This window comes from Melospiza georgiana, chromosome 6 (assembly GCF_028018845.1).
Source record: "Melospiza georgiana isolate bMelGeo1 chromosome 6, bMelGeo1.pri, whole genome shotgun sequence".
NCBI classification, from domain to species: Eukaryota; Metazoa; Chordata; class Aves; order Passeriformes; family Passerellidae; genus Melospiza; species Melospiza georgiana.
The window spans coordinates 41,214,284-41,239,269 of NC_080435.1; the positions used below are offsets into that span (position 1 = coordinate 41,214,284).

General features: G+C 57.3%; 2 protein-coding genes across 3 annotated transcripts; both read right to left on the bottom strand.

The window, feature by feature from the left end:
- Positions 1–539: 539 nt before the first annotated feature.
- Positions 540–7,845, bottom strand: RPS6KL1 (ribosomal protein S6 kinase like 1). Its single transcript, XM_058027045.1, has 10 exons — positions 7,608–7,845; positions 7,195–7,319; positions 6,260–6,352; positions 5,435–5,482; positions 4,591–4,723; positions 2,345–3,241; positions 1,449–1,538; positions 1,215–1,297; positions 841–936; positions 540–715 (listed from the first exon to the last, which is right to left on the bottom strand). The coding sequence occupies exons 1-10, from the start codon at positions 7,843–7,845 to the stop codon at positions 605–607; spliced, it is 1,914 nt and encodes a 637-aa protein (XP_057883028.1). The 3' UTR covers positions 540–604.
- Positions 7,846–11,665: 3,820 nt separating this feature from the next.
- PGF (placental growth factor) lies at positions 11,666–18,342 on the bottom strand. Of its 2 annotated transcripts, none has more exons than XM_058026551.1 (7): positions 18,313–18,342; positions 17,783–17,822; positions 16,969–17,165; positions 15,785–15,861; positions 14,122–14,151; positions 13,969–14,031; positions 11,666–13,284 (listed from the first exon to the last, which is right to left on the bottom strand). In XM_058026551.1, the coding sequence occupies exons 1-7, from the start codon at positions 18,331–18,333 to the stop codon at positions 13,263–13,265; spliced, it is 450 nt and encodes a 149-aa protein (XP_057882534.1). In that variant the 5' UTR covers positions 18,334–18,342; the 3' UTR covers positions 11,666–13,262. The 2 variants fall into 2 exon arrangements, with proteins under 2 accessions (XP_057882534.1, XP_057882533.1); XM_058026550.1 differs by lacking the exon at positions 18,313–18,342 and adding an exon at positions 17,974–18,039.
- Between the last annotated feature and the right edge of the window lie 6,644 nt (positions 18,343–24,986).

Consider the following 24,986-nt stretch of genomic DNA (forward strand, 5'->3'; position numbering starts at 1 on the left):
CAGGCTTGGCCTACACCTGGCTGATGCAGCTCAGAAAGAAAAGGACAGTTCTCTAAGTGATACTGAGTAGTTTATTTTTTTCAGAGGGCCAGGGGGAGAAGAGCAGAGGGCTCCTTGTGCCACCCCTGCAGCAGGGATGACCCACACACACATACACACACACACACATGCAGTCAGGGAGGGGCAGAGACCACAGGCTTGGGCTCCAGCCAGCAGGGCCCAGGGGGGCTGCACTTGAAAGCCACAAAACATAGCAGAGCAGGGGGGTCACTGGTAGCAGCAGAGATAAAAAACACAGGGAGGGAGTTCCAGGGCAGGGTGCTGAGCTGAAGAAGAGATGCCCCAAGAGGGGGAACACCACCACTTCCTGGAGGTGCACCCAGGTTCCTGTTCCCCCCAGGGAGGACCTGGAGAAGACAGGCCCAGCCTGACGCCTCCTCTTTGGAGATGGAGCAAACAGAAGCAGAGACAGAAGGACAGGTAAGGCTGCAGAACCTCGTGTGCCCCAGCTCAGGGCAGCCCTCGAGGCAAGCCTCTGCTGCCAGTGCCACAAGTGCCAGGGAAGCAGCCCAGGGCCCAGCTCCCTGGGGGAAGGAGAGCCTGCCTAGCCCACCAGCTTGTTCCAGGGGACTGTGCTGAAGAAGGAGTGAGACTTCAGCTTTGTTATGCCGCCTCCTCCAGAGCCCAAGCGTCGTTTGGGATTGTACTGCAGGAGCTGCAGAGATAAGCAATGGGACAGGAGGATGGGGAGAGGGGGACACTGGAAATGGTACCAGGCTGGACCCTGCCTTCCCCCAACATCTATTCCCATTCTCCCCCACACCCACCCGAGCCCCTCACCTCAGTGAGCAGCGATGTAGCAGCCAGGCTGAGGCCCTCTGGCAGATACAGCTGGGTGTGAGGCTGAATCCCTGATGGATGGTTTTGGGAGAGTGGCTGCAGGAGGCAGAGGGTGATGGTAAGCAGAGGCACCAAGGAGGGTTGGAGCACCCTGTTGAATCTTCATTGCCACACAACCCCAGTCCTACACAGCAGCATTTAAAAGCCCTTAACACCCAGAGACCATGCACAGGCACTGGGAATCACATGTCTAAAGGAACCTGGCCAAGAACTGAGGTGCCAGCAGGGCAAGGCACCCTCCCAGCCCCACACAGCAGGCAGCCCTTAAGCTTCCTCCTCCCCTGTCCTCCTTACAGAGCTCCTCAGCCTCTTACCACTCCTGTCAGCAACTCATACAGGAGAGAGCCAAAGCTCCAGCAGTCAGCTGCTTCAGTGGGCTCCACGATCCCCCCCACTTCTGCAGAAAGAGACAGAGGGGTTAGAGCTGGAGGCAGGGAGCACTAGTGACCACACTGTGCTGGGCACATCTCACTGCCTGCAGAAGCCCCCTCTGTCTAATTGGAGCCACTGTGCAGCAAGCTGGAGAAGCCAGGGGACACATCCCTTACCTGGAGCACTGTACAGCTCTTCCCGTGCCTGGCTGCAGTACTGGGGCTCCACCTCTGTCCACTGGCCAAAGAAGGTGAGACGGACATGACCTGCAGAGCAGCACCAGAGTCAAAGGCAGGAAGCTTAGGAAAGACTGGGGACTCTGGTCATAGCACAAAGCCAAGCCATATCCCTGCCCCTGGGAGCAGCCAGGGCACAGGGGCCCTGTCATGCCCTGAGCCCAGAGGAACTGAGCATCCCCTGGCACCACACACCCCTCTGCTGGCTCCCAGTGCTTGCCCCAGGTGCACAACAGGTGAGACTGCTGGGGCAGGCTCCAAGCTCCCAGATCTCAGTGCAGGCTGGGGTAAGGGAAGAAGAAGGTTTTAAAGGGGAAGGGGAGGAGAAGGTTAGCTTTCTCCTTGCGCAACTCTCTGCATTTTTCTTAAGCAATTTGTAGCTCTCCAATTTGTCCCAGATGCTGCCAGCTGAGCAGGGACTTGCACTGACAGCAAGACATGGCTCAGAGGGATGGGACAGCTCCAGAACGTCCCCAGCAGGCAGTTACTATAAGCAGGGGAAATCTAACCCACTAGTCCCACTAACCACAGGCACAGTTCAGCTGGTCTCAGCTTCCCCAGACTGGGATTTCCCAGGCAGCCAATCCCCATGTGGGAGCAGGGGCAATGCATTTCTGTGGCTATGGCCCTTGACTCCTGCTGCAGAGCCATCTCTTGTAATAATTACTTGGAAAACCTAAGTGAGATCACACTTTCAATTTCAGAAATACTAAACCTTCCCAGACTCCCACCCTCCTCCAAAGCAAACACAAGAAAGTCCACATCTTCTGGAAATGGGTTAAGCAGCAGTCTCCCAGCTGGGAGACCAGTTTCCTCCTCCTTGGGGTATTACCTACCAGCTGTATCAAGCAGCAGGTTCCTGGGGTTGAGGTCCCGGCACAATACACCCTGTTGGTGAAGTCCCTCCAAGGCCAGGAGGATTTCTGCTGCCCACAGCTGCACCTGCTCTTCCTTCACAGCCCACGCTCTCCGGCTGTGCCCATGGGAAGCCAAAGCTCTGCATTGTCCTGATGGTGGCTGTTTGCTGAGCCAGCCACACTTCAGGCTTGCTCCCCAAGAGGGCTCCCACACGGCTGGGTCAGGCACACTGGGTTTGCCAGAGCTGGACAGGGCAACTCCTGCAGGAAGCTGCCTCTCACCCAGGGTCAGGAGGGGCTGAGCCTGGGAGGCCTCAGACACTTTCTGAGTCGGCAGTTGCCCTGCCCCTGGCTGGCCCCCTCTCAAAGTCTTTGGTACAGGGACAAGCCCCTGGGGAAGCCTGAGGCCTTTTTGGGAGGGTGTTCTCTCCGATATGCAGCCTGTGCTGCTGGTTAGATCATTCCATGGGTAGACAACCAGGCCCTGGCCAGGGCATTTGGCTGACACTGCTGGAAAATGGTCCACACCACTAGACACAGTCTGTGTCACACTCAGATCCTGTCCTCCAGGTGCAGCCCCACTGCCACCAGCAGGAGCCAGGAGAAGCTGGCAGTGGTTCCCTGAGCCAGAGTCTGTGGGGCCGGGGGACTGCTCCTGAGGGAGTGAGGCATCAGTGTTTGCCAGTGCTTGGCAGTTCACAGAGCCTGGGAGGCCACTGCCTGTCCAAACGGGGAGGATGGATACTTGGCTGCCACCCTGGGAGTTTCCCACACCATCCTCTGTGCTGTGGTGCTGGAGGGCTTGAATGGTGTTTGAATCGGCACAGTCCTGCTGGACACCGTACTGGGAGCGGAGGTGAGACCACAGTGTCCCCCCTGGAAAGCAGAAAGGAGAACAAGTGATGAGGCAGAAAGTATCCCTGGTTCCCCCACTGCTGACATGGCCCATTCAGGGGCCCAGGCCAAAGCCCACATAGTGGGGTCATGATGGAGTATCATAAATGTCCCCAGCAGCAAAGCTCAAGTCCATGCAGAATGCATCCCTGCCCTACAAGCACACCATGCCCAATGCCACAGCTTCCCTAGGACCTGGCACACCTAAGTCCCATTCTCTCCTCCTTTAGCAGCCCTCTCCCCATTCTACAGAGTCTCTTTGATCCCACCTCTGTCACTTCCATGTCACAGACAAGCAACATGTTCACAAATGCTCGTGACGCCACTGCCATCCCCGCTTCCCCCTGAAAGCCTTTCCTTCCTGTGTGACAGAAATGCCAGAAAGCTCCCACAGCATGGCACGAGGCCATGGGTCAGCAAGGAGCCAGAGCAGCAGAGCCTGGTGCCCACCGCCTGTTGCCAGGGCTTCCCAGCCTTACTACATTCAGTGCTGGCTTCTTTCTGCAAACTCAGCCTATAGCAGTGCACAAGGAGTTGAGCCTGTTCTCCACATCAGCCTCTATTTGTCATTACTGGACTCCAGCTGCTGCTCCCTACACATCCATTTAACCAGCAGAGTAAATGAGCTCCATGGACAAGCCTCCACCTTGTCATACTTCTTCACCAGGATCTGGGACAGCCTCAAGTAAGCCTCCTCAATGTACCAAACCCCAGTATGCTCACTGCCCTTTAAGCCCTAATTTTCCATTCCCTCTCTTTGGTGTGATCTCAAAATCTAGTCTCACGTTTTGTAACCAAAAAAAAAGTGTTTCATAAAGGTCTTGTCAAAAGATAGTTTTGTTCTACAACATTCAGGTGAACTACCTCACTTCGTTTTCCTTCTCCATCACCTTCCTGTTATGGTCAGACAATGCCAGTAAAATGGAGAGGTTTTTCTTTCCAAGATGCTGAATCACATCAACTTCATTACCCAAAGGCATGACTGCTCCTCCCATGAGGCACAGTGGCTCATCTCTCTAAAGACTGAGGCTGGTTTCTGTATAACACACCCACATACACACACAACTTCTTTCTCCATATGGGTCTCCATAGGCCCATTTCTAGGTCACAGCCCCAGCCAGTTCTTATCAAACCTCTGCAATTCACAGCTGAACTCCTCTGTTCACTGTCCCCAAGCCCTGGTACCTTCACCACCCTTCTGTGAAGAAGACAGCATACATTATCACCATAAAAAACAGTCCCAAAACAAGAGGAGAAACATAGTTTGGCCTTTAAAGAAAGGGCAGTTTGGGATAAACCAGGATGCTTCACAGATGGATGTCCTCACTCACCCTGCACGTGCTCCAGATGGAGGAAGATGGAGTCCTCGCTCACATAGTAGCACAACAGCTTGACCATGAAGGGGACCCCGTGAGGGATGATGGTCTGCCGCGCACGGGTCTCAACGTGGGACTTGGGGAGGCTCTGAGGAGGGACAGGCAGATGGGTACAGCATGGCAGGGACTTGGCCTCTCTGCAGCCTAGCACAGGCAGAATGTGCCTTCTGCCAAGCCCCATGGCTGCTCCCAGGTCACCCATGATGGAGCTCCCCCATCTGCACAAACCTGTGGCTCATACAGCTCTGTCAGTGCCCAGCACCCAGCTGTGAGAAGGCAGGGCTCTGCAGAGCTCTGCCAAGGTAGGGCACTCCCCATCTGCACTGTGGGACCCACAGGGCACAGCTGCTCCACAGCACTGACTCCTCTGCAACCACCTGCAGGGAGGAACCTGCCATCCCAACCCTTTCTCCTCCTCCCCTGGAAATGATGCTTCTCCCTCTCGTGCCAGATCCTCCTTGTCCAGTTAATGAAGTACTTCATTGTTAGTTCCAAGGACACTGAAAAATACTCTAGGACTTGTACTGAGCACCTCTCACAACCTGTTTCAGGGGCTGACTCAGTTCCACACAGACTTGAAGTGTTAAAAGTCAGAGAAATGGATGACCAAGGAGAACCATTTCCCTTCTGATCACAGAGGGTGGTTGAGGCAGCCAAAAGAAGGTTTTTGAACCATGAACTTCATCCAGCCTCTGAGAGCAGCTATTTGTCATCCTCTCATCTGCCCCAGCCATCAGCTTGGACAAGGTGGCCCCAGGCTGAGAGGGAGAAGCAGGCAGATGGAACTGAAAACACCCACCTTGAGTATAAAGGTCTCACCAGTGGCTGGATCCTGGACAATCTGCACCTGGGACAGTACATACAGAATGGTCAGAAGTGGTGACCCAACACATAGCCTACAGGAATGACCCAAGGGTCTCATCTCTGGAACTGTTACAAACTCCCACCCAACTGGAAGAGTTTTGTGAGGCTCAGACCCCTATTTCTGAAAGGCAAAACACAGGTAATGGGCAAGGAAATAGCCATGCAGCCAAGAAGCAGGAACTAAACCAGGAGGAGGCTCCCATGCCAGTTTTACTTCCTTCACACTGAAGGGTTTCACAGTGCTCTTTTTGGGCTCAAACTGGGCCTTGGCAGGACAGGAGGATCCCATCAGTCCTGACAAACTGAGGTGTGTGAACAGCAGTGGAGAGCAATGTGCCATGTGTGTGTGGATATAGTAAGCCTGGCACCTTCACTCCAAGATAATGAACTGCTAATTAGCTTATTTCCAGACAGTTCAGCTTTTGCTGAAGTCTAGATTACCCACAGGAGTCCACCATTGCGGCACCTGGGCATAAAACACAATTCCATATGTGGGAAAGAACGAGGTGCATAAACCTTCCTGTCAATATCTTGGGAGATATGGTAAGCAAAAGTGATAGAACATTAACAGATTTCCCAATCAACTCCTTAAGAGGTCTTGAGTCCTCTTCTATGAATTTTTCTGGGTGGGAATGGTGTGGATGGGTACCCCAACATCACTTGATGGATGTGCACCCCCATTCCAGCTGCTAGGACCCTCCAGCTTATGCTCCCTCTGGTCCAGCCCCAGCCTCACCCTCCCTCCAGGTGAAGTCATTACCTTATCAATCACTCCCACAACCTTGCACCGTCTCAGGTTCTCCACTGCCGAGCTCAGCGTTCTGATGGGCCGGAAGCGCAGGCTGCTGTAGCCCTGCAGGGTGGTAAGGGAAGAGGAGGTAGGACCTAGAAATGCTGTTGTTCATTACAGTGGGTGAAAAAGGCCCCTGCATTTTCCAGAGTACACAGAAATACTGCTCAGCTGGTCAACATGCAAAGAAAACACTCCAATATCCATGATTCATTTCTAACATCAGCTAAACCATTTTCTTGGCCAACCCCTGGATTTCTATATTTTCTAGGGAAAGCTTGCACTTGCAGCAGATTTAAAAATCACACCAAAATTTGAAGCTAGACCTGGACTGTTTCAACATTAAGGGGATCTGTGTGAAAGGTAGTTGTCTTTCTCCCTGCATTCTTCCCACTAGGCTCTGACCTTGCCCTGCCTCACTCCCCTCTCCCTTCTTTAACCACCTCCTTCCCGCAACGCAGAAAGCAGCCACTGCCTTTGGTTTCCATACAGATGGAAACGATGACAGATGGGAAGAGCACATTTCTAACATTTGACAGGGTGGTTCCCTGCAGTGGCTTCAGTCTCCACAAAAATGTCCATACCCACTATGGGGGCAGCAAGCTAAGCACACACACTTTGGAGGGTGGGGTCCTGGGAGCACCCTGGGCAGCCTGAGCCCACCTCGGCTCCTTGATGCAGGCAGGGCGAAGAGCTGCCAGCTCCCTTGCAGCCCCTGGCAGGCCAGGACCCTCGGCAGCTCCACCTGCCTGCCGTTTTCTCCACACATCTTAGCGTGGTATCTGGCAGAGGCAGACGTGGAGGACCACTGGGGCTGCTTTATGTGCGTGTCCCCATCCCCACCCCGTGTCCCGGTGCCACAGCACCGCTGCCGTCCCCCCGCGCGGCCCCACGCCAGCCCTCACCGTGGCCGCGGTGCTGCCGCCCCCCGCCGCCCGCTGCAGGTGGCAATTGAAGATTTCCTCGGCGCGCCGCAGGTACTGCGTGATCTTCCGCTTCACGGCCTCCCGCCGCTCCTTGTTGGGGTCAACTGCGGCCGGGGCAAAGGGTGGCTGTGAGGGGCCTGGCTCGGCCCCGAAGGACTGGCCACAGTCGCCAGGTGATGCCCCGGCCCTCTCGCCCTCCTCCCGCTAGGGATGCACTCCCTGCAGAGATGCCCCAGCGCCCTCAACACACCCCTTAGCGGGATTTTCCCGTCCCCTCGTCGTTCTCCCTGCAGGGATACCTTGGCCCTCTCACAGGTATGAATGCCCCGGAGCCCCGGCTGGTGTCCCCGGAGGGATGCCCCGGTCCGCCGCCCCCGGGAGGCCGCACACACCCTGCACGCCGCGGAGCAGCACGTCCACGCCGTTCTGGTAGTGGTTGAAGGCCTCCTCGTAGTCCTCGCTGACGTCGCGCTCCAGCGCCAGCCGCAGCTGCCGCGCCGCCTCCACCAGGTAATCCCGGCGCCCGCCGCCCTCGGGCCCCGCCGGCCCCACGCGGCCCCGCAGCTGCCCCAGGTAGACGCGGGCCTGCGCCAGCGCCCGGGAGCAGGCCTCGGCCTCCGCGCGGCTCATGGCGCCGCCGCGACACCGCCAGCGGGCAGCGACGCCCGCCCCGGCCCCTCCGCTCACCCGCGGGGCCCCCCCGGCACGGGCCCCGCTCCCCCAGCCCCGCCGTGCCGCGCCCGGGCAGCGCCGCCGCCTGCATCCCCCGGCGCCGCCGGGCGGAGCGGCGGGGGCGCGGCAGGGGCGGGCCGTGCTGATTGGCCGCGGATGAGATCATCGTCATCATCATCATCATCATCATCATCATCATCATCATCATCGCCCCCCGCGGGGTCCGCGCCCGGGTCCCGCCCCCGCCCGAAGCAGGCCCTCCTCCTCCCCGTTAACGCGCGGTAAGCGCCGCTCCACTTGCTTTATTATCATCCTTATTCACCATTAATTGTCCTTAATTAACCAAGCTCCCGTTCATTAAATTGTGCCTTCGCAGCCGTGTTTCCTTCCTCCCATAAAGCTTAATTAGCTGTGTTTTAATTAGCCTTTGTTGCTGCCGTCCACCCATTCCAGCAGCTCCCCACTGCCAGTTACGATGGTGATATCTTGCCACTTATCACGGCCAGCCCAGGGTACCCTGGCCCTTCCCGATTTCCTCTTTCAGGTGAGTGCCGTTGGCCCTGACACTGAGATCTCAGCCTGACCTTCTACCAGCTCTTGCAGACTCTTTGGGTTTTACCAACTTATTCTAAATGTACAGCACAGGGAAGATCAGCACAAGTGCATTCAGGTGCAGCAAAGTGACAGCGTAATCGATATCCCAGCTGGTGGTAAACAAATGCCTTGTGTGTGAAAAATACCAGTCTTTGGCTTATCCTAGAAACATGTATTCCTGCCCTCCTGGCCTGGCTTTTTCATGGAAGGCCAGGAGGCCTTGCAGGGTCTGCTAGATCACTGCACTTCTTAGTGAAGGAGATTTGCTGAACCAGGAGTGCTCAAGTGGTTACTACTGACTGGCCAGCTGGTTTGCTGTGTCTGTGGGATGGTTGGTCCCAGACCAGATAACTTCCTTACCACTGGCATGGCAGGGGATCTGCAAAGGGAGAAGGGCTGGAATGAAAGCTAAGGGACACCCTTGGGAAAACTGTGCTAAGATTGCCTGGGAAAAGGGAGGCCCCTGCATCTTTGTCCATCCCTTGCTAACCTATGTGCATGTCCCACTACAGCAGGAAATGATCCTAGGATGGGGGTTTTCATTCTGGGAAGCTGGCCCTGTGCTGTGCCATCACAGCCACACCAGCCCGGCCAGGCACTGTGTCCAGCCCCTGCTGGACCTGGTACTTGTTGTGGGGCTGGCAGAGGGGGCCCCCCTTTGTGCCAGGCCTGTGGTTACCCTGCACACACTTGTAGGGGATGTCCCTGGGCTCAGGTGCCCTGGGCAGCTCCTGTGCACAGCCCAGCCTGTTAACAACAGCACAGGGCAGTAAAGCCTGTGCCCACTGCTCAGCATCCAGCACCAAACACTGCCTCTCTTACAAAGACCATTTCTTTGGGAGTATGAAAGTACTAGTTGTGCCTCAGAGGGCAGGTCTAGGAGGATGCAAAGTCATCTGCTTTGTAAGACAACTTGCTGTCCAAACACAATTGATGTGCTTGGTTCTTTGGTTTCTTCTCAAAACACTTCCAGGTTCCTTTTCCAGCCTCTGCCTAACAGAGACCAATTTTTTCTGCCCAGCCTATTTACACCCCACAGTCTTGGTGGTCTTTTAATTCCCACCAGAGACTGGAGGCTCCTCCTTGAAGTGAAAAGTCCGAGTAGGCAAGAAGTGAAGGAGAGTCAAGGATGAGAGCAGGGGTGCTGCTGGCACAACTCACCTGCCTGGCTTCAGCAGATCTGTGTGGGCCTGGAGAGGACAGAGCACAGGAAAACCACAAAATCCAGCACAATCTATCTGTAGAGTGGTTTGGATATTGAGGTGATGGTGGCAGGGAGATGTGGGAAAAGGAGTCACCAAGAGGGTACAAAACTCAGTTAAGTTCTTCATTAAACATCTCTGGAGTGGCCAGAAGAGAGTGAGTCAAAGGCATCAGCAGGAAGTGCCTCAAGGATGCTCCTGTGAGGAAAAGCCTTGCAGGGGAAGAAGATTAGTACCAGCCCTGAGACACAACTGCCTTTACCTGTGGGCTTCCAGGTTTGCATGTCAGTGCTGGACAGAGTCCCTTGAACTTAGGGGATTACTTTTAGATTAACCTGTTGAAGAGCTTGTGCTCCTTGTTGGGAAGTGGGAACTGCCAAAGCAGAACCAGCACAGACCAAGAGCAGGGAGAGGAGTGAGAGCTGCCTCTTTTCTCACAAGCTAAAACTGACACATGAGAGCTGGCAAAAGCTTAAAATATGCTGAGACTGCAAACATCATTGGCTTCAACAGGCAGGATTATGCCAAATTTTGTGAGGGTGCAAAACACTTATAAGTCACAATCGTGAAGTTAGGACCTCAGTGTTTCTTTATTTGCATGGAGACATGCGGGAGACCTGCCTGGGCATGGCTGGGAGACACTGCTGGGTGGCAGAGCTCTGATGGCAGCCTGTGCTCAGGGACACCAGAGGTGACAGGGAAGCTTCAACATCACGGCTTCACCAGATACAATGCTACATCTCTGGGCCAATGCCCACATCACCTTTACAGTTACTTCCCAAAAAATGTAAGATATTTTTCCTGGTGCATGAGGCTGCCTTATGTTTTGTCTCCCTATAACTATCCTCCTAAACCATCTTGCTGCTGCTCCTAAAGCCTTATTAAACAAACCTTTGCCCTGTAAAGCTGGAAGGCACAGGGAGCCCAGGGACGCTGATAACCCAGTGGTGTGTTGTTCCTGGGCTCTGTGGGACAGCTGCAAGGGGTACTCAGGCAAAGAAAGGGTGAGGGATTTGGGAGCACTGGGGCTGGAACAGGTTTTCTGCCTGTCCATGGTGGATGCTGCTGTCTTTGGGGCTGGGGTATGTCAGGGTCCCTTCACAAGGGCACCTACAGCCCTGCACTGTAGTACCTGGAAACATGGGGTTCTGTAGATGTAGCTGATCTTGTCAGAGTGCTCACACATCTGCTGTGGCCAAGGAGAGCTCCCAGGAGCTTGTGGTATAAAAAGAGCTACAACAGGGACCACACAGAGGGACAGGCAGACAGTGGTGGGTCCCCTTGAGAGGAAACACAGGCATTGGACACAAGCCCTGAAGCCAGGAAGCCTCTGCCCCTCAGAGCAGCAGTCCCTCACCCTGATCCTCATCCTTCCATTGGGTGGGAGGTCCTGCTGGCAGTCCCTGCCACCCTGGAGTGAGGAGGGTCTGAGGACTCTCCCCTCTGGCAGGGACAGGGAAAGGAGCTAGCACTGCCCTGGGCATGTGATGCCTGCAGCAATCACAGGAACTTCATGGGCTAGGGCTCATTCGGTTCCTGTTACCTCCATGGAGCTGGAGGGAGCCCTGACAGCTGGAGCTGCAGCTCCCAAACCTCTTGTGTAAGTGATGTTTCCCCTTGCTCCAGACCTGCCCCAGCTATTCTGCTCATCATGGCTGCAGTGGGACAGCCACATCCCTCCCAGCACTCACATTCTTGCTCTCCAACATCCCATGCCACAGGAGCAGCTGGGGACAAGGCCACACACTGCACCCAGGTGATGGAGGGAGAGAAGCAAGGCAGGGGTCTGGCCCTGCCACGTCTGATGGGCAGAGCTGCCTGGAACACCTCAGTGCCAGGCAGTGGCCAAAGAGACACCAGGAACTGTGTACAGGAAAAGCCACTGTGTGTTAGTGTGCTTGAATTTGTTTTAATCCTAATCATGAGTCTTGATAAACTTATTTTTATTAATTAACATACTTGATTTATGTATCTTCCTTTTTTAAACACATAATACTACCAGGGTATTAAAGACAATACAGAAACCATCACATACATCCTCAAGTGCTGCACTTGGTTCTCCTTGGCCTCAGAGCAGAGCCAGCCAGGCAGAAATGACACACAGTGACAGGGAAAGCCTGTGTGGACCAGGCCAGCACATGGTCCACACGGACTTTGAGTGATGTGGGAAGGGGAGCAGCGAGTTCCCCTCATCTGTGAGGTAGTGAAGGAGGAACTTCATGGGCTATTTTTGAGGCAAAGGCCATGTAGGCTGTGCTCCAGGACACTGTGGATGCCTGGAAATGGGATCCAAAAGGGATCCAGCAAGCTCCTGAACGAAATGCCCAGCTGCACAATTACAACTCACACAGTCAATTCCCTGCTATATGATGGCAGTATGCAGGTTCACGTAACCTCAACACCCACCTCCAGCTTCCCCTGGCAGGGATCTGCCCTGTCCCCATGTCCCCAGCCTCAGGCAACACCAGCATTACGGCTTGGAGAGTCATAACGTAACCCCTACCGCAGGCAGCTCTGTCAGGTGTGGCAAGGAGCCACCTTGGACCCCAGTTCTTGCTGGGTTGGGCTCCACTCTTGTTCCTCAGAGCAGGATAAACCACAGGTCCCATCATTTAGGGGTAACCTTGAAACCTTTGCAGATCTTGCCCTCCGGTCTTTTGTTTGAAGCTTTCAAACAAAAAAAGAGAATGGGTGAGCACAGGATGGGCAGGGTGAACAGGGAGAGGTACCAGTCCCACACTGTGCTGTGGAGGGGAAGGGCAGCTCACCCAAGGGTCTCCCAGCACCCAGTTGAACTCCAGCACAAGGATAGCCCCCAGCCCAGGGAGCAACCTGCTGGTTGCCCATCTCCAGCATCACAGCAAGGGCAGTCCCTTGGTGCTGCAGGATTGGTGATGGGGACAAACCCTGGGTCACAGCCCTATTCCAGCCCGAGTGGGTGACCATGGAGAAGTTCCCTGCCTTGCAGACAGGAGCTGCCAGCTCCCATGTCTGACCAGCTTTTATTGAGCAGGGCAAAGCTGAGATGCAGCTGTAAAAACATGAGGAGCCCAGTTCCCTTCTGTTCCCAAGCAGAACAGCTTCCCAGGCAAGATCCCTGGCACCTGCCCCGTGCCAAAACTGGGACGGATGCAGCCCTACAGCCTTGCCTGCCCCAGGTTTCCTTCCTCCCCAGCTGCAGAGCGCTGGCAGGACAGAGAAGTTCTGCAGGTGCAGCCCTGTGAGCCATCTCCACTCACTGCCACATCATGCTGTCCCCTCCCCAGCCAGTTCCAGCAGCACATGCACCAGCTTGGCTCCTCATTGTCCCTAGAATGTCCTCAAACAGCAGCACACTGCTTGAGCTCCTCATCTTCAGCCCCAGGCTTGGTCTCAAGTCCTTTTCTCTTGCTGCCAGTGGGGCAGATGGGCAAGGGAGTCCTTGGTGCCAGGCGGTGCTCCCAGCAGGGCCAAGCAGGAGTAACAGTCAGCTCTTCCGTGCTGGAGTCCTGGAGGGACACGGCTCCACAGTGCCCCGTGCTGGGGACAGGGGCAGCTGGCTCGGCCCATGGTGGGAGCGAGGCTGGGGCAGGGCAGGGGCTACCTGCGGGGTGTGCCACACCTGCAAAGAGAGCAGGGCACGGGGTGAGCACCGCCAGCACGGGACCTGCTCTGCCCTGGGGCCCCCTTTGTGCCTGGGACACAGGCGTGCAGGGGCAGGGCCGGCAGGCAGCCTCCTCAGGGGGAGCAGTGAGGGTGGTGGGGCTGCCACTGCTGAGCCCCAACAGCAGCCTCCACACAAAAGGGGGGAATGCCAGAGCAAACTGCTGGCCACAGGTGTCACACCTCAAAAGTGTGTCCAGCCTGTGCTGTGACAGCAAGGAGTTTGAGAAAGTGAGATAAAGGATGGAAAGAGTAGAGTAACCCAAACAACAATCAGTCAAGGACAGCAGTAAGGACACAACTGGCAGCAAGATGAGGCTGAAACTGGAAATTCATGGATCCATGAAATCCACCATGGTCTGTGATGGCAATAGAGCAAAACACCATCAAGTCACCAAGCCCATCCATCCCCATTCTGCCCAGCTTTGAGCTGCTGAGCCTGGGGACTACAAGGTACCTCCCGAGTCTTCGGCAGGAGGCCTGTTTCCCCACAGCCACTGTCCCCTCCTGCTTACTTCTGTGTCTGCTCTGCACAAACCCTTCACTGCTCACAGTGTCAGTAAAGATCTAAATGCTTAATGAAGACACATCCCAAGAAAATTAACCCAGAAGACACCATCCATACCTGCCCCTGCTCACTTACAGTTCACAGTCTTTCCGTCCCTTCTTGTCTTGTCTTCTCTTACCTCGGCCCTTGGACCTCCTCCTTCAGAAGGAAAGTACCACAAGAAGGGCTGATGAGTGGCAGATGAGACCCACAATCCCAGCCAGTAACAAAGCCCCTGGTGTCACTCACCTTCCCAACCTCATCAGGTCCTGCCGGGGCCTGCAGATGGGAAAATGACAGAGAGAAGTGGTTATTGGGCAGTGCTGCATGTTGAGCTGCAGGAGCTGGCCCCGGGACATGCCCAATACACTGCACAATCTACCTGTCATCATTCATGTTTAAAACAGACAAAATAGCTCTTCTCTTGACCTCATCAAGCCCTCAGTCAGGAGCTGATTGCAGCAGGCAGAGAGCAGGCAGAGACAGCACAGGGGCTGGTTGGCTTGGGTGACTACCCTGGGGCTGTGACATTTTGCCCGTGAGGCTGGAGAGGGCAAGCTCAGCCTTAGCTGCTCCCAGTGGCAGCTTGCACATCCCATAGTGAAACAAGGTGCAACATCCTGAGTGACAAACATGGGGGATTTGCTGCAAAGTCCTGGTGGTGGGTTCTCAGCCATGACCTACCTTGCCTGTGGGCGTCACAGCCAGGACATCTGCCATTCCTACACTAACTACAGAAGGCAGTGATGTACAGGTGTGGAGAGCACATTAGGAAGAAGCCAAAAACTGCTACAGAGGGCAGCCTGCACAAGTGCTCATAGGAGATCCCCCTGAAAGTTACCCTAGGGAGGAAAAGCACAAAAGGCTTAGGAAATTCCCTGCATGGGAAATAGCTGGAAGCAGAGAAGGAGGCAAGTAATATATCTGCTTCTTCCCACTCTGTCTTCTGCATCTACTGACAGACAGAGACCGTGTGGAGCTGGGTCTGCTCCAGTACAGCTGCTCGTAAAACTGCAGGGGAATACCAGTCTGGGAATCCTCAGGATCTTCTTCCAGGAAAGGATCATGTCTAATGGCTGCCCAGCAGGACACTCATCCCCCAGTTTTCACAATACTAAATCACCCTGGGATCATGATGAAGAGTGATGACCAGGGCCCCCCATGCAGGCAGTGCTGGAGTCTCTATGGCAAGGACCAGCTGCAGGCAGCACCAGAGCTGCTCCCACAGCACTGCAGAGGCCCCATCCTGCCCAGGCTTTCACCACTTTTGGGACACAGTGAATACCCCAAGGGTTGACAGGTGCCAGCAGTCTGCGGCAGGCAGGTGCTGTGCATCCATTCCAGGCCAGCACTGCATATCCAGTGTGTGTTTTAGGCTTTCATTTGTTGGCTTGTATGTAAACCTCTGCTGTGCCCCCAGGTCTGTATGGGGTAGCCTCCCTTAAATGGTGGCCCAAGACTCAGCTGTTGAGCTTTCTCTTTGGGCCACAGTCACATCTAGGCACGCCAAGCCACGGAGCTCCCTGCAGAGCCACCACCTTGGACGTGCTATCACACACCAAACTGCTGCCACAGAGCCACCAGCCTTGCTCCATTACCCACAGGCAGATCCCCTGGCTAAAGAGCATAGACCAGGCATGCCAAGGCAGCTGCAGGGGTGGGGCGCGCAGCCTGCAGACAGTGCATGGTGCCTGACCTGTGCTCACAATGGCACGCACCCCATTGTCTGCGGGGAGCAGGTGCAGGGCTGTGCTGCAGCCTGCAGCTGGACAAGGGCCACAAGAACCTGCAAGCCCCAGTGCAAAGACAGCAAGAGGGGTGCCAGCCCAGCCAGGGTGCCCAGAGGGTGCCCCTGCTCCGCACACAGGGAGAGCTGGCAGGCTTGCTCGTGCTGGACCCCAGGAGTCCCTACCTGCACTCGCACTGCTTGTGCTCGGTGAACGCCATCTCCACATAGGGTGCCTCCCCGTTCGGCTTTATCTTCAGGAGCTGAAAGAAGAGCAAAGGTTACTTCTCAGGCAGTGGCAGGAGGGGGCTGGAAAGACTCCCGAGCCACTGCCTTGCCACCCCAGGCTCTTGGGAAGATGCATGTCTAACCTGTTCCTCGGGACCTCCAACAACAGAGTCCACCTCCACACGTAGGCAGCACTGGCCAGGCCCAGCTGCCCCGGCAGCTTGGGAGGCTCTGCCAGTGCCACCCCTTGTCTTCAGGGCTTTAATTTAAGTCCCATGGCCTTGGGAGTTCCCTGCCTTAGAAAAGATTTTTCAGTCTCTACCTTTCTGCACAATTTTCACGTTTCTGACCCCTTTGCACACCTCCCTTCTCTGACAGAAATATCCTTCCAGTCGTGTTTTTCAGGCCAATCCCACTGCTGCTGCCTCCTCCTGGACACTTCCTACAGCACTGAGTTGGAATTGAGTGGAGTCAGTACCACAGTGCCTCCCCAGCCCAGGGGTACAGGATTTGCAGTGTCACATGTCACAGCCCAGCTTGAAGTTCAGGTTGGACATCCAAGGGCCTTACAGGATACATTCATCATTCTGTGATCCCCACTAGCCCCTTCAGATGCGTCTGGCATTTCCACCCTGCACACAGCAGCAGGATCCCTCCCATAGAGGGAGACCTGTGCTCGGGGAGCTGCCTTCTGCTCACACCAGGCTTTTGATCCATCCCAGCCAAGAGCTTTTTGCCATCCTGCCTTCCAACACACTTTCAACCTCAGAGACCAAAATCACAGGTGGTTTATTGCCGGCATTCCCTAGTCCATCATCCATGGCAAAGCAGAGCACTTCCCTGGTCCCTGCAGGATCAGCAGGTTGATCTCTGGCAGCTCAGTGCAGGGGCTGCAGTGTGAGGACAGCTGCTGCCTGGTACGTGGGGTGACACCTGACCTCAGGGCCAAGCCCAAAGAGCAGGCAGAGGGACCCGACTGGCTTGGCTCGCATTTCAGCAGTTGTAAGTCCTCTCCCTCGCTAGCCACACTGCTACAATGCCTAGAGGATGCAAAGCTGCTAGCTCACTTCCCGGCGCTGGTGAGCCCCCCTCCAGCCGTGCGGCAGCCCCAGCCCCAGCCCCACAGCAGCAGCAGCTCGTACCTGCATGGTGACCGTGCTCGTCTCCACGGGCACGCAGCGGAGACCCTCGTCCCCACAACAGCCTCCGCAGCGCTGCAGAGAGACGCAGGAGGGTCTGAAAATGTACTCCACCTCGTTGGGGAATTCGGTAATGACGTCCACCAGCTGCTCCAGAGGCCGGCAGAAGCTACGATTCCAGATCTCCCGAAAGGTAAGGACTGCAAGAGACAGGGACTGTCAGGGGCGCCCAGGGCGGCAGAGCCCAGCCGGGCAGGTGCAGCAGCCGCGGGGGGGTCCTGCAGCCAGGGAAGCGGAGCGCAGGGAAGCAAAGGACCACTCTGTGCTCCCAGTAAGTCCGTCACTGTACTGTGCACATCACTGCGCGGGGGCTCACACGGCCGCCCCGACGGCTCTTTCTCCTTCTATCCGCCAGCTGGGTCTCCTGCCCCGGCTCTCTGCTCACCCCCGAGCTCCGCCGCCAAGGGGCTCCCCCGCACCTCGCCCGGCCGGACAGCCGTGCCCTGGGCAGGGAGAGCCGAGCGGAGCTCTCTCACCCGGCACCCCGCGCGCCGGCACCGGAGGGGCGGCACTCTCGGGACCGGGCTGCGCTCCGCTCCGGCCCGCGGCGGTACCCGGTGCCCGAGGACGGCTGGGGGCGTCAGCTTGCTCCGAGCCTCGGCACAGCTCCCGGCCACCTCCCCGGCTGTCACCACGGGGCTCCAGAGGTAACAAAGCCCCGGGTAGCACCCAACGCGCCCCGGCCTTGCGCGAAGCCTTCCCTGGGTTGCTGCCCCCTCCCAGCCGCGGCACCGGCGGCCGCCCATTTCCAACTCACCGGGAGACTCCGTGCTGGCGGTCCCCCGTTCCTCCGGGGCCTACAGGAGAGAAAGCCGAGCTCTGGGGGGGCAGCACGGGGTGACCCGCTGCCGCCCCCCGCCCAGCGCCGGGAGGAGCCGTCCCGGCCCCCGCGGCCGCCCCGAGCAGCCGCACCGCGCTCCGAGCCCCCTCCCGCCCCTCGGCTCTCACCGGGGCGGGCGGTGCCCCCAGCGTCCCGGCCACCAGCAGCCGCAGGAAGGCGCCGAGCAGCCGCATCGCCGCCCCGGTACAGACTCGGCGCCGCCACTACCGCCCCGCCGCCCCCGGCATGCCGCCCCGCCGCCGGGCCACCGGCCCCGCCGTGCCGCCTCCGCCGCCGCCGGGCCATGGGAGCGCGCCCCGCTCCGCCGCCGTATTTCACCGCCACCGCCCCGCCGCTGCCCCGCCCCGGCCCCGCCGCGGGGCGGGAGCAGGTGCTGGCCCCGGGGGCCGCGGGCACGGCCGGTGCTCCCGGACGCGGCGGAGCCCTCTCCTCCAGCGCCCCCGCACCGCCTCCGGGCACCGCTCCATCGGGCTGTCCCGGCGCTTCCACTCACCGCCCCGTGCCCGGTGAATCCCCGGCCGGCGGGAACCACCGGAGCTCTGCTGGGCTTCTCGGCTTGCTGTTTTCGCTGCCCCATGCCCATCCACCCGTTCTGCGCCCACCTGCCTCCTGCCCCCATACAACAGCCCTTTTCCCACCATCCTCTTAATTCCTCTACTGATGCCCTGTTCCCACCCAAACTTCCCGTGCCTGTCCACCCATCCCCTTCCCCCTCAAGCTGCCCCGTGGCTGTTCCATCAGCCCCTGCCGCTGGACCCCTGCCAAAGGGTTTCCAGTCCCCTCAGCCTCAGGTACAGCATCCTGGTTCTGGTCTACAGCTTGGAAGGGAAGGGGGCACAGCAGGTCTTGGGTCAAACCCTGCTGCCAACCCAAAGGAGCTCTGTTGGCCTTTTCTGTTCTATTTTTAAGCCCCAGAGGCCAGGGAAGCTGGAACTATGAGAGGTGTGATGAGATGCCGACAGGCAACACGATCCCCCGTGGGCTGCAGGTCCCAGGGAAATAACGAGCTCTGTGTCCGTGCCAGGATTCACGTCCTCCTGGGAGAGTGGGGAGGCTGCTTCAGGGCTTCCCTACCCAACACCATGTGAGGTCTGTCCCTGCAGCATGAGGATGCCAGTGATCCGCTCCCAGCCTGTGGGATCTGTCCCCAGGGGATGCAGGGCATGCCAGCTGCCTGTCCTCAGCCCTGCTGGGCCATGCAAGTGGCAGTGACTCAGGCACCAGCAGGAGCTGGGCTCAGTCGGCAGCTTCTAGGCATTGGTACCACTGAGTGTGTCACAAAGCTGCTGGAGCAAGGCCTGGCAAATTAGCATGGAGATGCTGCAGAGATAAGCACAGAGAACTCCCAGCCCCACCGCGGGGAGGGTGTGCTGCAGTTCATCACTCAGCACCAACTCAGCAGCTGCTGGGGCTGCTGTGGCAGTGTCAGTGCCTGTTCATGCTCCTTCTCCTGGCTGGGCAGCAAAAAGCAGGTAACATCCTTAAAGTGGTGACTGGAGCATGCTTGTGGTCCCCCTCTGCCACCCTACAGACCCTCCTGGGCCAAGGGGACCCCTTTCCCACTTCCCCAGGGCTGGTTGTGAGATGGGGTGAGGAGAGAGCATTTCCTCCCACCCGAGAACAGAGGCTGCCCTGAGCAGCAGCTGCTGCCAACTCACTGGACAGACAGAATCCTGTTATTGCAAAGACCGTGACCACACGGGGCCTCATGCCTGTCCTTGCAGGAAGGTCCCTTGGGGCCACCTCTCAGACACAAGGCCAGCCTCTGGCGCTGGAGCAAAGGGCTCTCCCCCAGGAGCTGTGTGGCTTGGGAGACCAGCCCTTAATTGCTGAGTGCAGTCCTGTGCCTGGTCTGAAGCTATTTCCTCAGAGGCCTTGGGCAGAGTTTACATTCCTGGGATGAGCATCCACTTTCTAGGCAGTGTGGAGCAGAGACAGGAGAAGAGGAATAATATTTGGACACCAGTCACCTGTGATCAGCAACATCCTCCTGCATGTGGGAGAAATATCAAGCCGGCTGGGGTCACAGCTGCTGGAGCATTGTGCCATGCTCCTCCCTGGGGGGCCAAATGTGCCCTTCCCCAGCTGCAGGACAGGGCTGGAGGTCGATGCTATAAATGCACCAGCATGTCCCTCGCGCCGCCCCCACTCGGCTCTGGGGACCGGAGTTACGCATTAGGGAGAAGGGACAGAGGAAGCTCAAGGAACCAGCCAGGGACATGAGGCAAACAGAGACATTTCCTTAAAGAGCAAATGCCTCCCTGCAGTGAGCCCCACGCAGTGGCTGCTGACTGGGAGCATCCCCTCGAATATGGCACTGCTGCCTGTGCCACCTCCCCGCCCTGCTCACCGAGGTGGGTGGGGAATGACGGAGCATCCTTGCTGTGGGCGAGCCCTGGCTGTCAGGTGGGGAAGGCCAGCCCTGGCACTCCGCTGCAAGCATGCCATGGCACAGCCCTGCCAGGGAACAGGGTCACCTCCATGCCTCCTTCAGGGTGAGGGGGAAGAGCAGGGGCCCTGGCTGCCCAGGGGCACTGAAGGAGCCCAGAGCAAGCAGCGGCTCTTCCCTGCAAACCCCACCCTGCTCACTGCAGGCAAGGTCCCTCCTAAGTAATCTTTTCCATAAAACAGCCCCATGTCAGCATCAGAGTTCTCTCACGGGCATCTTATACTCTGCAAAATCCCACCTTTGGCATCTCACGTGGAAGAACCCAATAAAAACTTGTCCCTGCATCATTCTTAAACTGTCTGCAGCCAGGGCCTCCTGTGTCACCCCTGAAGCCCTCGGAGAACACCTCTGAAATCCTCAGGGCATTATTTTTGTTCTGATGCTATTTAGGACAGATAACTCAGTCTCATCAAAGCTATAGGCTTCTACCAAGGGAAGGGCCAGTCTATCCATGATCCAGTGCCCAGCACAGTCACCCTCTTGTGTTTGACCCCAGTAGGCAAGAACCCCACCAGCAGCTCCCTATATCCTGCATTGTGACGGGACTCCTGAGGTCAGAGCAGCATGAGGATGTAGGGCACTGGGCTCCTCACACCTGCCATCATCCCAGAGCCCCCAGGTCTCACCCTCACTGTTTCATTTGATTGCTTTCTCTGCTTCTGTGATCTCTTCTCTGAGAGTCTCCTAAGCTCCACTACCAGAGAGTCAGTCCATGCTAGCACTGGGATAAACCAGGTCAATCACCTGCAGTTTGTATCTCCGCAGTGAGAATGAGGACGGGAATGGGCTGGCTGGGGCATCCCCAGCTCCAGCCTCTTGGCACAGGTAACCCAGGCCTCTCTCAGGACACTGCTGCTGACTTCTGAGAAATGCAGGGATCTCCAATGCCCTTGCAGGCAAGCAGAGCTGCACCAATGACCCCCGAACAGTCAGGGCTGCTCCTCAAGGAAACAGCTTGCAAACAAGCTGCCTGGGCACCTGGGCCCCGAAGGACTTCTCAGAGCTGTGCTGCAGCAGCTCCAACTCCGAGATGCCCTCGGCAGCACATCCCCTGTCCCTGGCGGCTGCTGCGGTGGCGTCAGCGCCTGTCCCAGCCCAGGTGTGCAGGGGATGTGTTTGCTGAGGGGGAGGCTGACAATAGGGGGAAATGGGCCGGGCTGTGCGTCCCGATGGCGGCGGCCTGCAGCCCCGGCCCGCGGCAGGCGGAAGCGTCCGGCCTTAGTCAGCGCCGGCCGCACGTGGCAGGAACTCTGCTGTTTGTTTGGGCTCCTGGGGAGGGGAGCTCAGCCTCCCTGGGGACCCACAGCCAAACCTGCAGGCACCTGACACTCCAGCTCCACGCCTGGGGACATCAGGGGCTGTTCCCCGCTGGTCACGGGCACTGCAGGCTGGCCTAGGTCAGACGTGAGCTTTGGAGGGACATGGAATGAGCACCAGGACTGCCTGAGAGCACTCCAGGTGAAGAACCCAGGCAAGGGGAATCCTTGGCAAGCCTGGGTGCTGCTTTCAGACACTAATCCCTCGTGGGGGCAGGGACGATGCTACCAAGAAGGGTGTCCCTGAGAGTGCCAGACCCAAGCCCTGGTTTGGGTGCGTGCGGCCCTCATCCAGCCAGCGTTCCAGGAACACATTAGCGTTGGCAGACATAGTGCCACTTGCTCCGTGCTCAGTGGCAGTGCCTGGGCAGCCCCACGCTGTGGGGACTGGCCAGGCCACGGGTGTTTGCAGAAAAGCACAGGCCTAGGGCAGGGTGACGCACTGGAGAGCCACACCACAGCCCCAAGCATACGTGGGCACCTACAGGTAAGCGTTCAGTCAGCAGCCCCGACAGTGAGCACAGCTACCACGCCAAAACAGCAGCCCCATGCACACCAAGTGCCTGAGAGACCAGAGCAGGAGGCAGAGACAGAAATCACAGCACAGCTCACCCTGCTCTGCCCAAGCTCCTCTCCTGAAGCCCTGGGTGGGAGCTGCAGCTTCAAGTCCCAGAAAGCTTGCAGGAATTTCTCTCCAGTAGCTGTAGAGTGCTGTGCTTGGGAAAAACAAGGCTGAGAGCAGGACGGACTGGTGCAGCAGTGTGCATGGCCTTCTGCCACGGGCAGAGACAGAACAGCCTGGGCCCGCAGCAGATGAAGGCACAGGGAATGGCAACAGTGGGAGGGGTGAGATTCTCCCAGCAGGAGCTGAGCAGCCCTCTCCTCAGGAAAGACACAGAGGTTACTTTTCCACCAGAGAATCAAGCATATTCTGCAGATTAATCACATTTCACCTACCCTGGGGAAAGGGCAGTGAGCACTGAACAAGAGGAGCGGCACACAGGCACAAACTGGCTGCTGCTCTGCCGCTGCTGCCCCTGCTCTCCAGCTTTCCCAGCCCAGCCTGTCGGTGGGCAGGGGCTGCCAGGCGCTTCTCTCCCCTGCCAAACTGGAACCCAATCCACACCCAGCCCAGAGCCTCTGGCCGCTTATCATGTGGATGCAGTTCTCCTGCTTTTAGTTGTCATAATATTGACACAAAGCAAAATAATAGCGATGGCGAGACTCTGCCTGGCTCTGGAAGGCAAACAGGCAAGGAGACGGGGAGTAGCAGACTCCGCTATTGTGTGGGACAGGGCAGCAGCCAGGGCTGCTTCCCAGCTCTGCTCCTCAGCATCACTCCTGCTGATAAGAGGGGATGTGGGATGCGGGCGGAGGGGGAATATAAGCTCCACAGCACACCCTCCCTGATGAGGAGAGTGGACGTGTGTATCGGCAGGGCTTCATCCCAGAGGCTTTCCTAGAATGTGGGTGGAGGTGTGGCTCATCTCTCCCTTTCCCTGAAATCTGGCAGCCGCTGAATAGCTGCCATCACCCGCAGCAGACAATGAGCAGAGCGAGCCCGGGGCCAGCTGCAGCGCAGGAGCAGAGGAACTGCGGGGAGCTGGCTGGTGACCAGGAAGCAGCCCAGACTGCTGGTGTCACGGACCCCTTGGTGACCACACGGCGTCCGGGCTGCACTTTGTCTCGCTCCAAGGGCCTGGCTTCCTGCAGCCACACCAGGTTTGCTCCGGGGCTCCTCTGAAGCCAGCCCGGAGGGATGAGCCCCCAGCAGCACCTCCTCTATGGCCCAGGCAGAGTGCCATGTGCCATGCACCCTCAAAGTGGTGGCAAGGCCACAGCCAACACCTGCATGGTGCCACTGGGTTTTCTGAGCACTTGTGCCTTTGGTGGCAGGGAAAAAAGCAAATGCCTTTTCAGGGTGTGAAGGTCCAGGACACTAATAGCAATGCTGAGGACAACAGCTCCCACCCAGCTCTGTAGCGTGCTCTCTCATCCCTCGCTAGAGCTTGTTTTCCTACATGACATGCAGTGACTTCCCACACTTCCCTCACCTCTTCCTGACCAGCCTGGCCTTTGAACCAGCTGCCTCCAGCTGCCTTTATCACGAGGGGAGACCTGGGCTACTGCCATAGATGAATGAGCCGACGAGTGAGGCTCCACATCCAGGGCAGGCATTTGGACGCCAGCTTCCCATGCCTCTCCCAGGGGCTGGGAAGAGCAAGAGGCAGCCCAGCCTGCTCTGCTTCCACAACAAGCCCTAGAAAAACCTTCATGCTTCCCAGCCTTGGTCTCTATTTTTAAGGCTCCTAAAAGGAGGGGGGCGCAAATTACAAACTTGCTGGCAGGAGAGACGGTCCCTGGGCCGGATTCAGAACCGCCTACTCATTTTCCATAGGGATTGTGGACTCCATTGGTACCACAAGGGTCTGGCTATGGGCTTGGCCTGCCTGTGTGCGCTGTGCTGACGTGAGGATGAGACAGCAGCCATTTTCCAGGCAGCGACAAGCACACGTACACGCAGGCGGCCAAGCCAGGAGCTGCACCAAATCCTTTGCTAACCTGAGGTACTGAATCCATCCTGTCATTCCCCTCAGCAATCCCTGCCTGTCTCCCCTTGGCCACCCAGGCAGCCACAGCAGCCAGGCTTTCCTGAGCATGACCAGTTAGAGACAGCTGTTACAGAGTGATCAGCGAGGACCAGCAGAACACGTGTCCTGGTACCTGCAGTGTCAGCCTGAATTTCAAGCATGCCAAAGCTGCCGATGACTCAGACAACGTGCGTGCGCCTGAACAGCCACAGAGCTCAGCCTTCCAGCTGCTCACGTACCTGCACTGGATCAGCAGCTGTTTGTTTGGGCTTTTTGTCTTCTTTCCCTGGAAGCTTGAGTTTTAAACATGCATTCCACACTCAGTTCAGCTCACCATTTCCATCCCCTTCACTTACTAAGTGGCCTGGTTTCTCCCCTCTAGCACACAGAAGACACTGGTTTGGGCTCCCTTCAGCAGATTCATTTGGTCTTGCCTTGTTTTTGTCCCAGGCCTTTGAGCACAGGTTTTCTAAAGAGCAATCAAATCACACCAAAGATACCTTAGTGCATCCTTCCCTTTAGACTGTGCTTTGTGTTCTCTCCACACCCATGCACTGTGATGTCCTTAATTCAGTCACTTGTGCTCAGCAAGTGGCTTAGGCACCCAGCAGTATACTGCTTCTGCCCATGTCACCCACCCAGCCTTCACAGTCCATGCTGAGCTGAGAGCCTGCCCTGCTGCTCCTGCTGGGCCGTGGCTCAGCTGGCTCTGCTCTGCTGGCTCCTTCTCTTTGCCTGTGCTGAGCGTGAGCAGCTCACTTTGC

Excerpts from the sequence above, each read along its gene's own strand:
- RPS6KL1 (XM_058027045.1), bottom strand. The coding sequence starts at position 7,845 with ATGAGCCGCGCGGAGGCCGAGGCCTGCTCCCGGGCGCTGGCGCAGGCC. Across the intron at positions 4,724-5,434 it reads GTGAGACCTTTATACTCAAG|AGCCTCCCCAAGTCCCACGT; the intron begins GTGGGTGTTTTC and ends GTCCCTCCTCAG. Across the intron at positions 1,298-1,448 it reads AGAGCTGTACAGTGCTCCAG|AAGTGGGGGGGATCGTGGAG; the intron begins GTAAGGGATGTG and ends CTCTTTCTGCAG.
- PGF (XM_058026550.1), bottom strand. The coding sequence starts at position 18,039 with ATGCGGCTGCTCGGCGCCTTCCTGCGGCTGCTGGTGGCCGGGACGCTG. Across the intron at positions 17,823-17,973 it reads TGGGGGCACCGCCCGCCCCG|GCCCCGGAGGAACGGGGGAC; the intron begins GTGAGAGCCGAG and ends TCTCTCCTGTAG. Across the intron at positions 13,285-13,968 it reads GGACGGAAAGACTGTGAACT|GTGTGGCACACCCCGCAGGT; the intron begins GTAAGTGAGCAG and ends CTCTCTTTGCAG.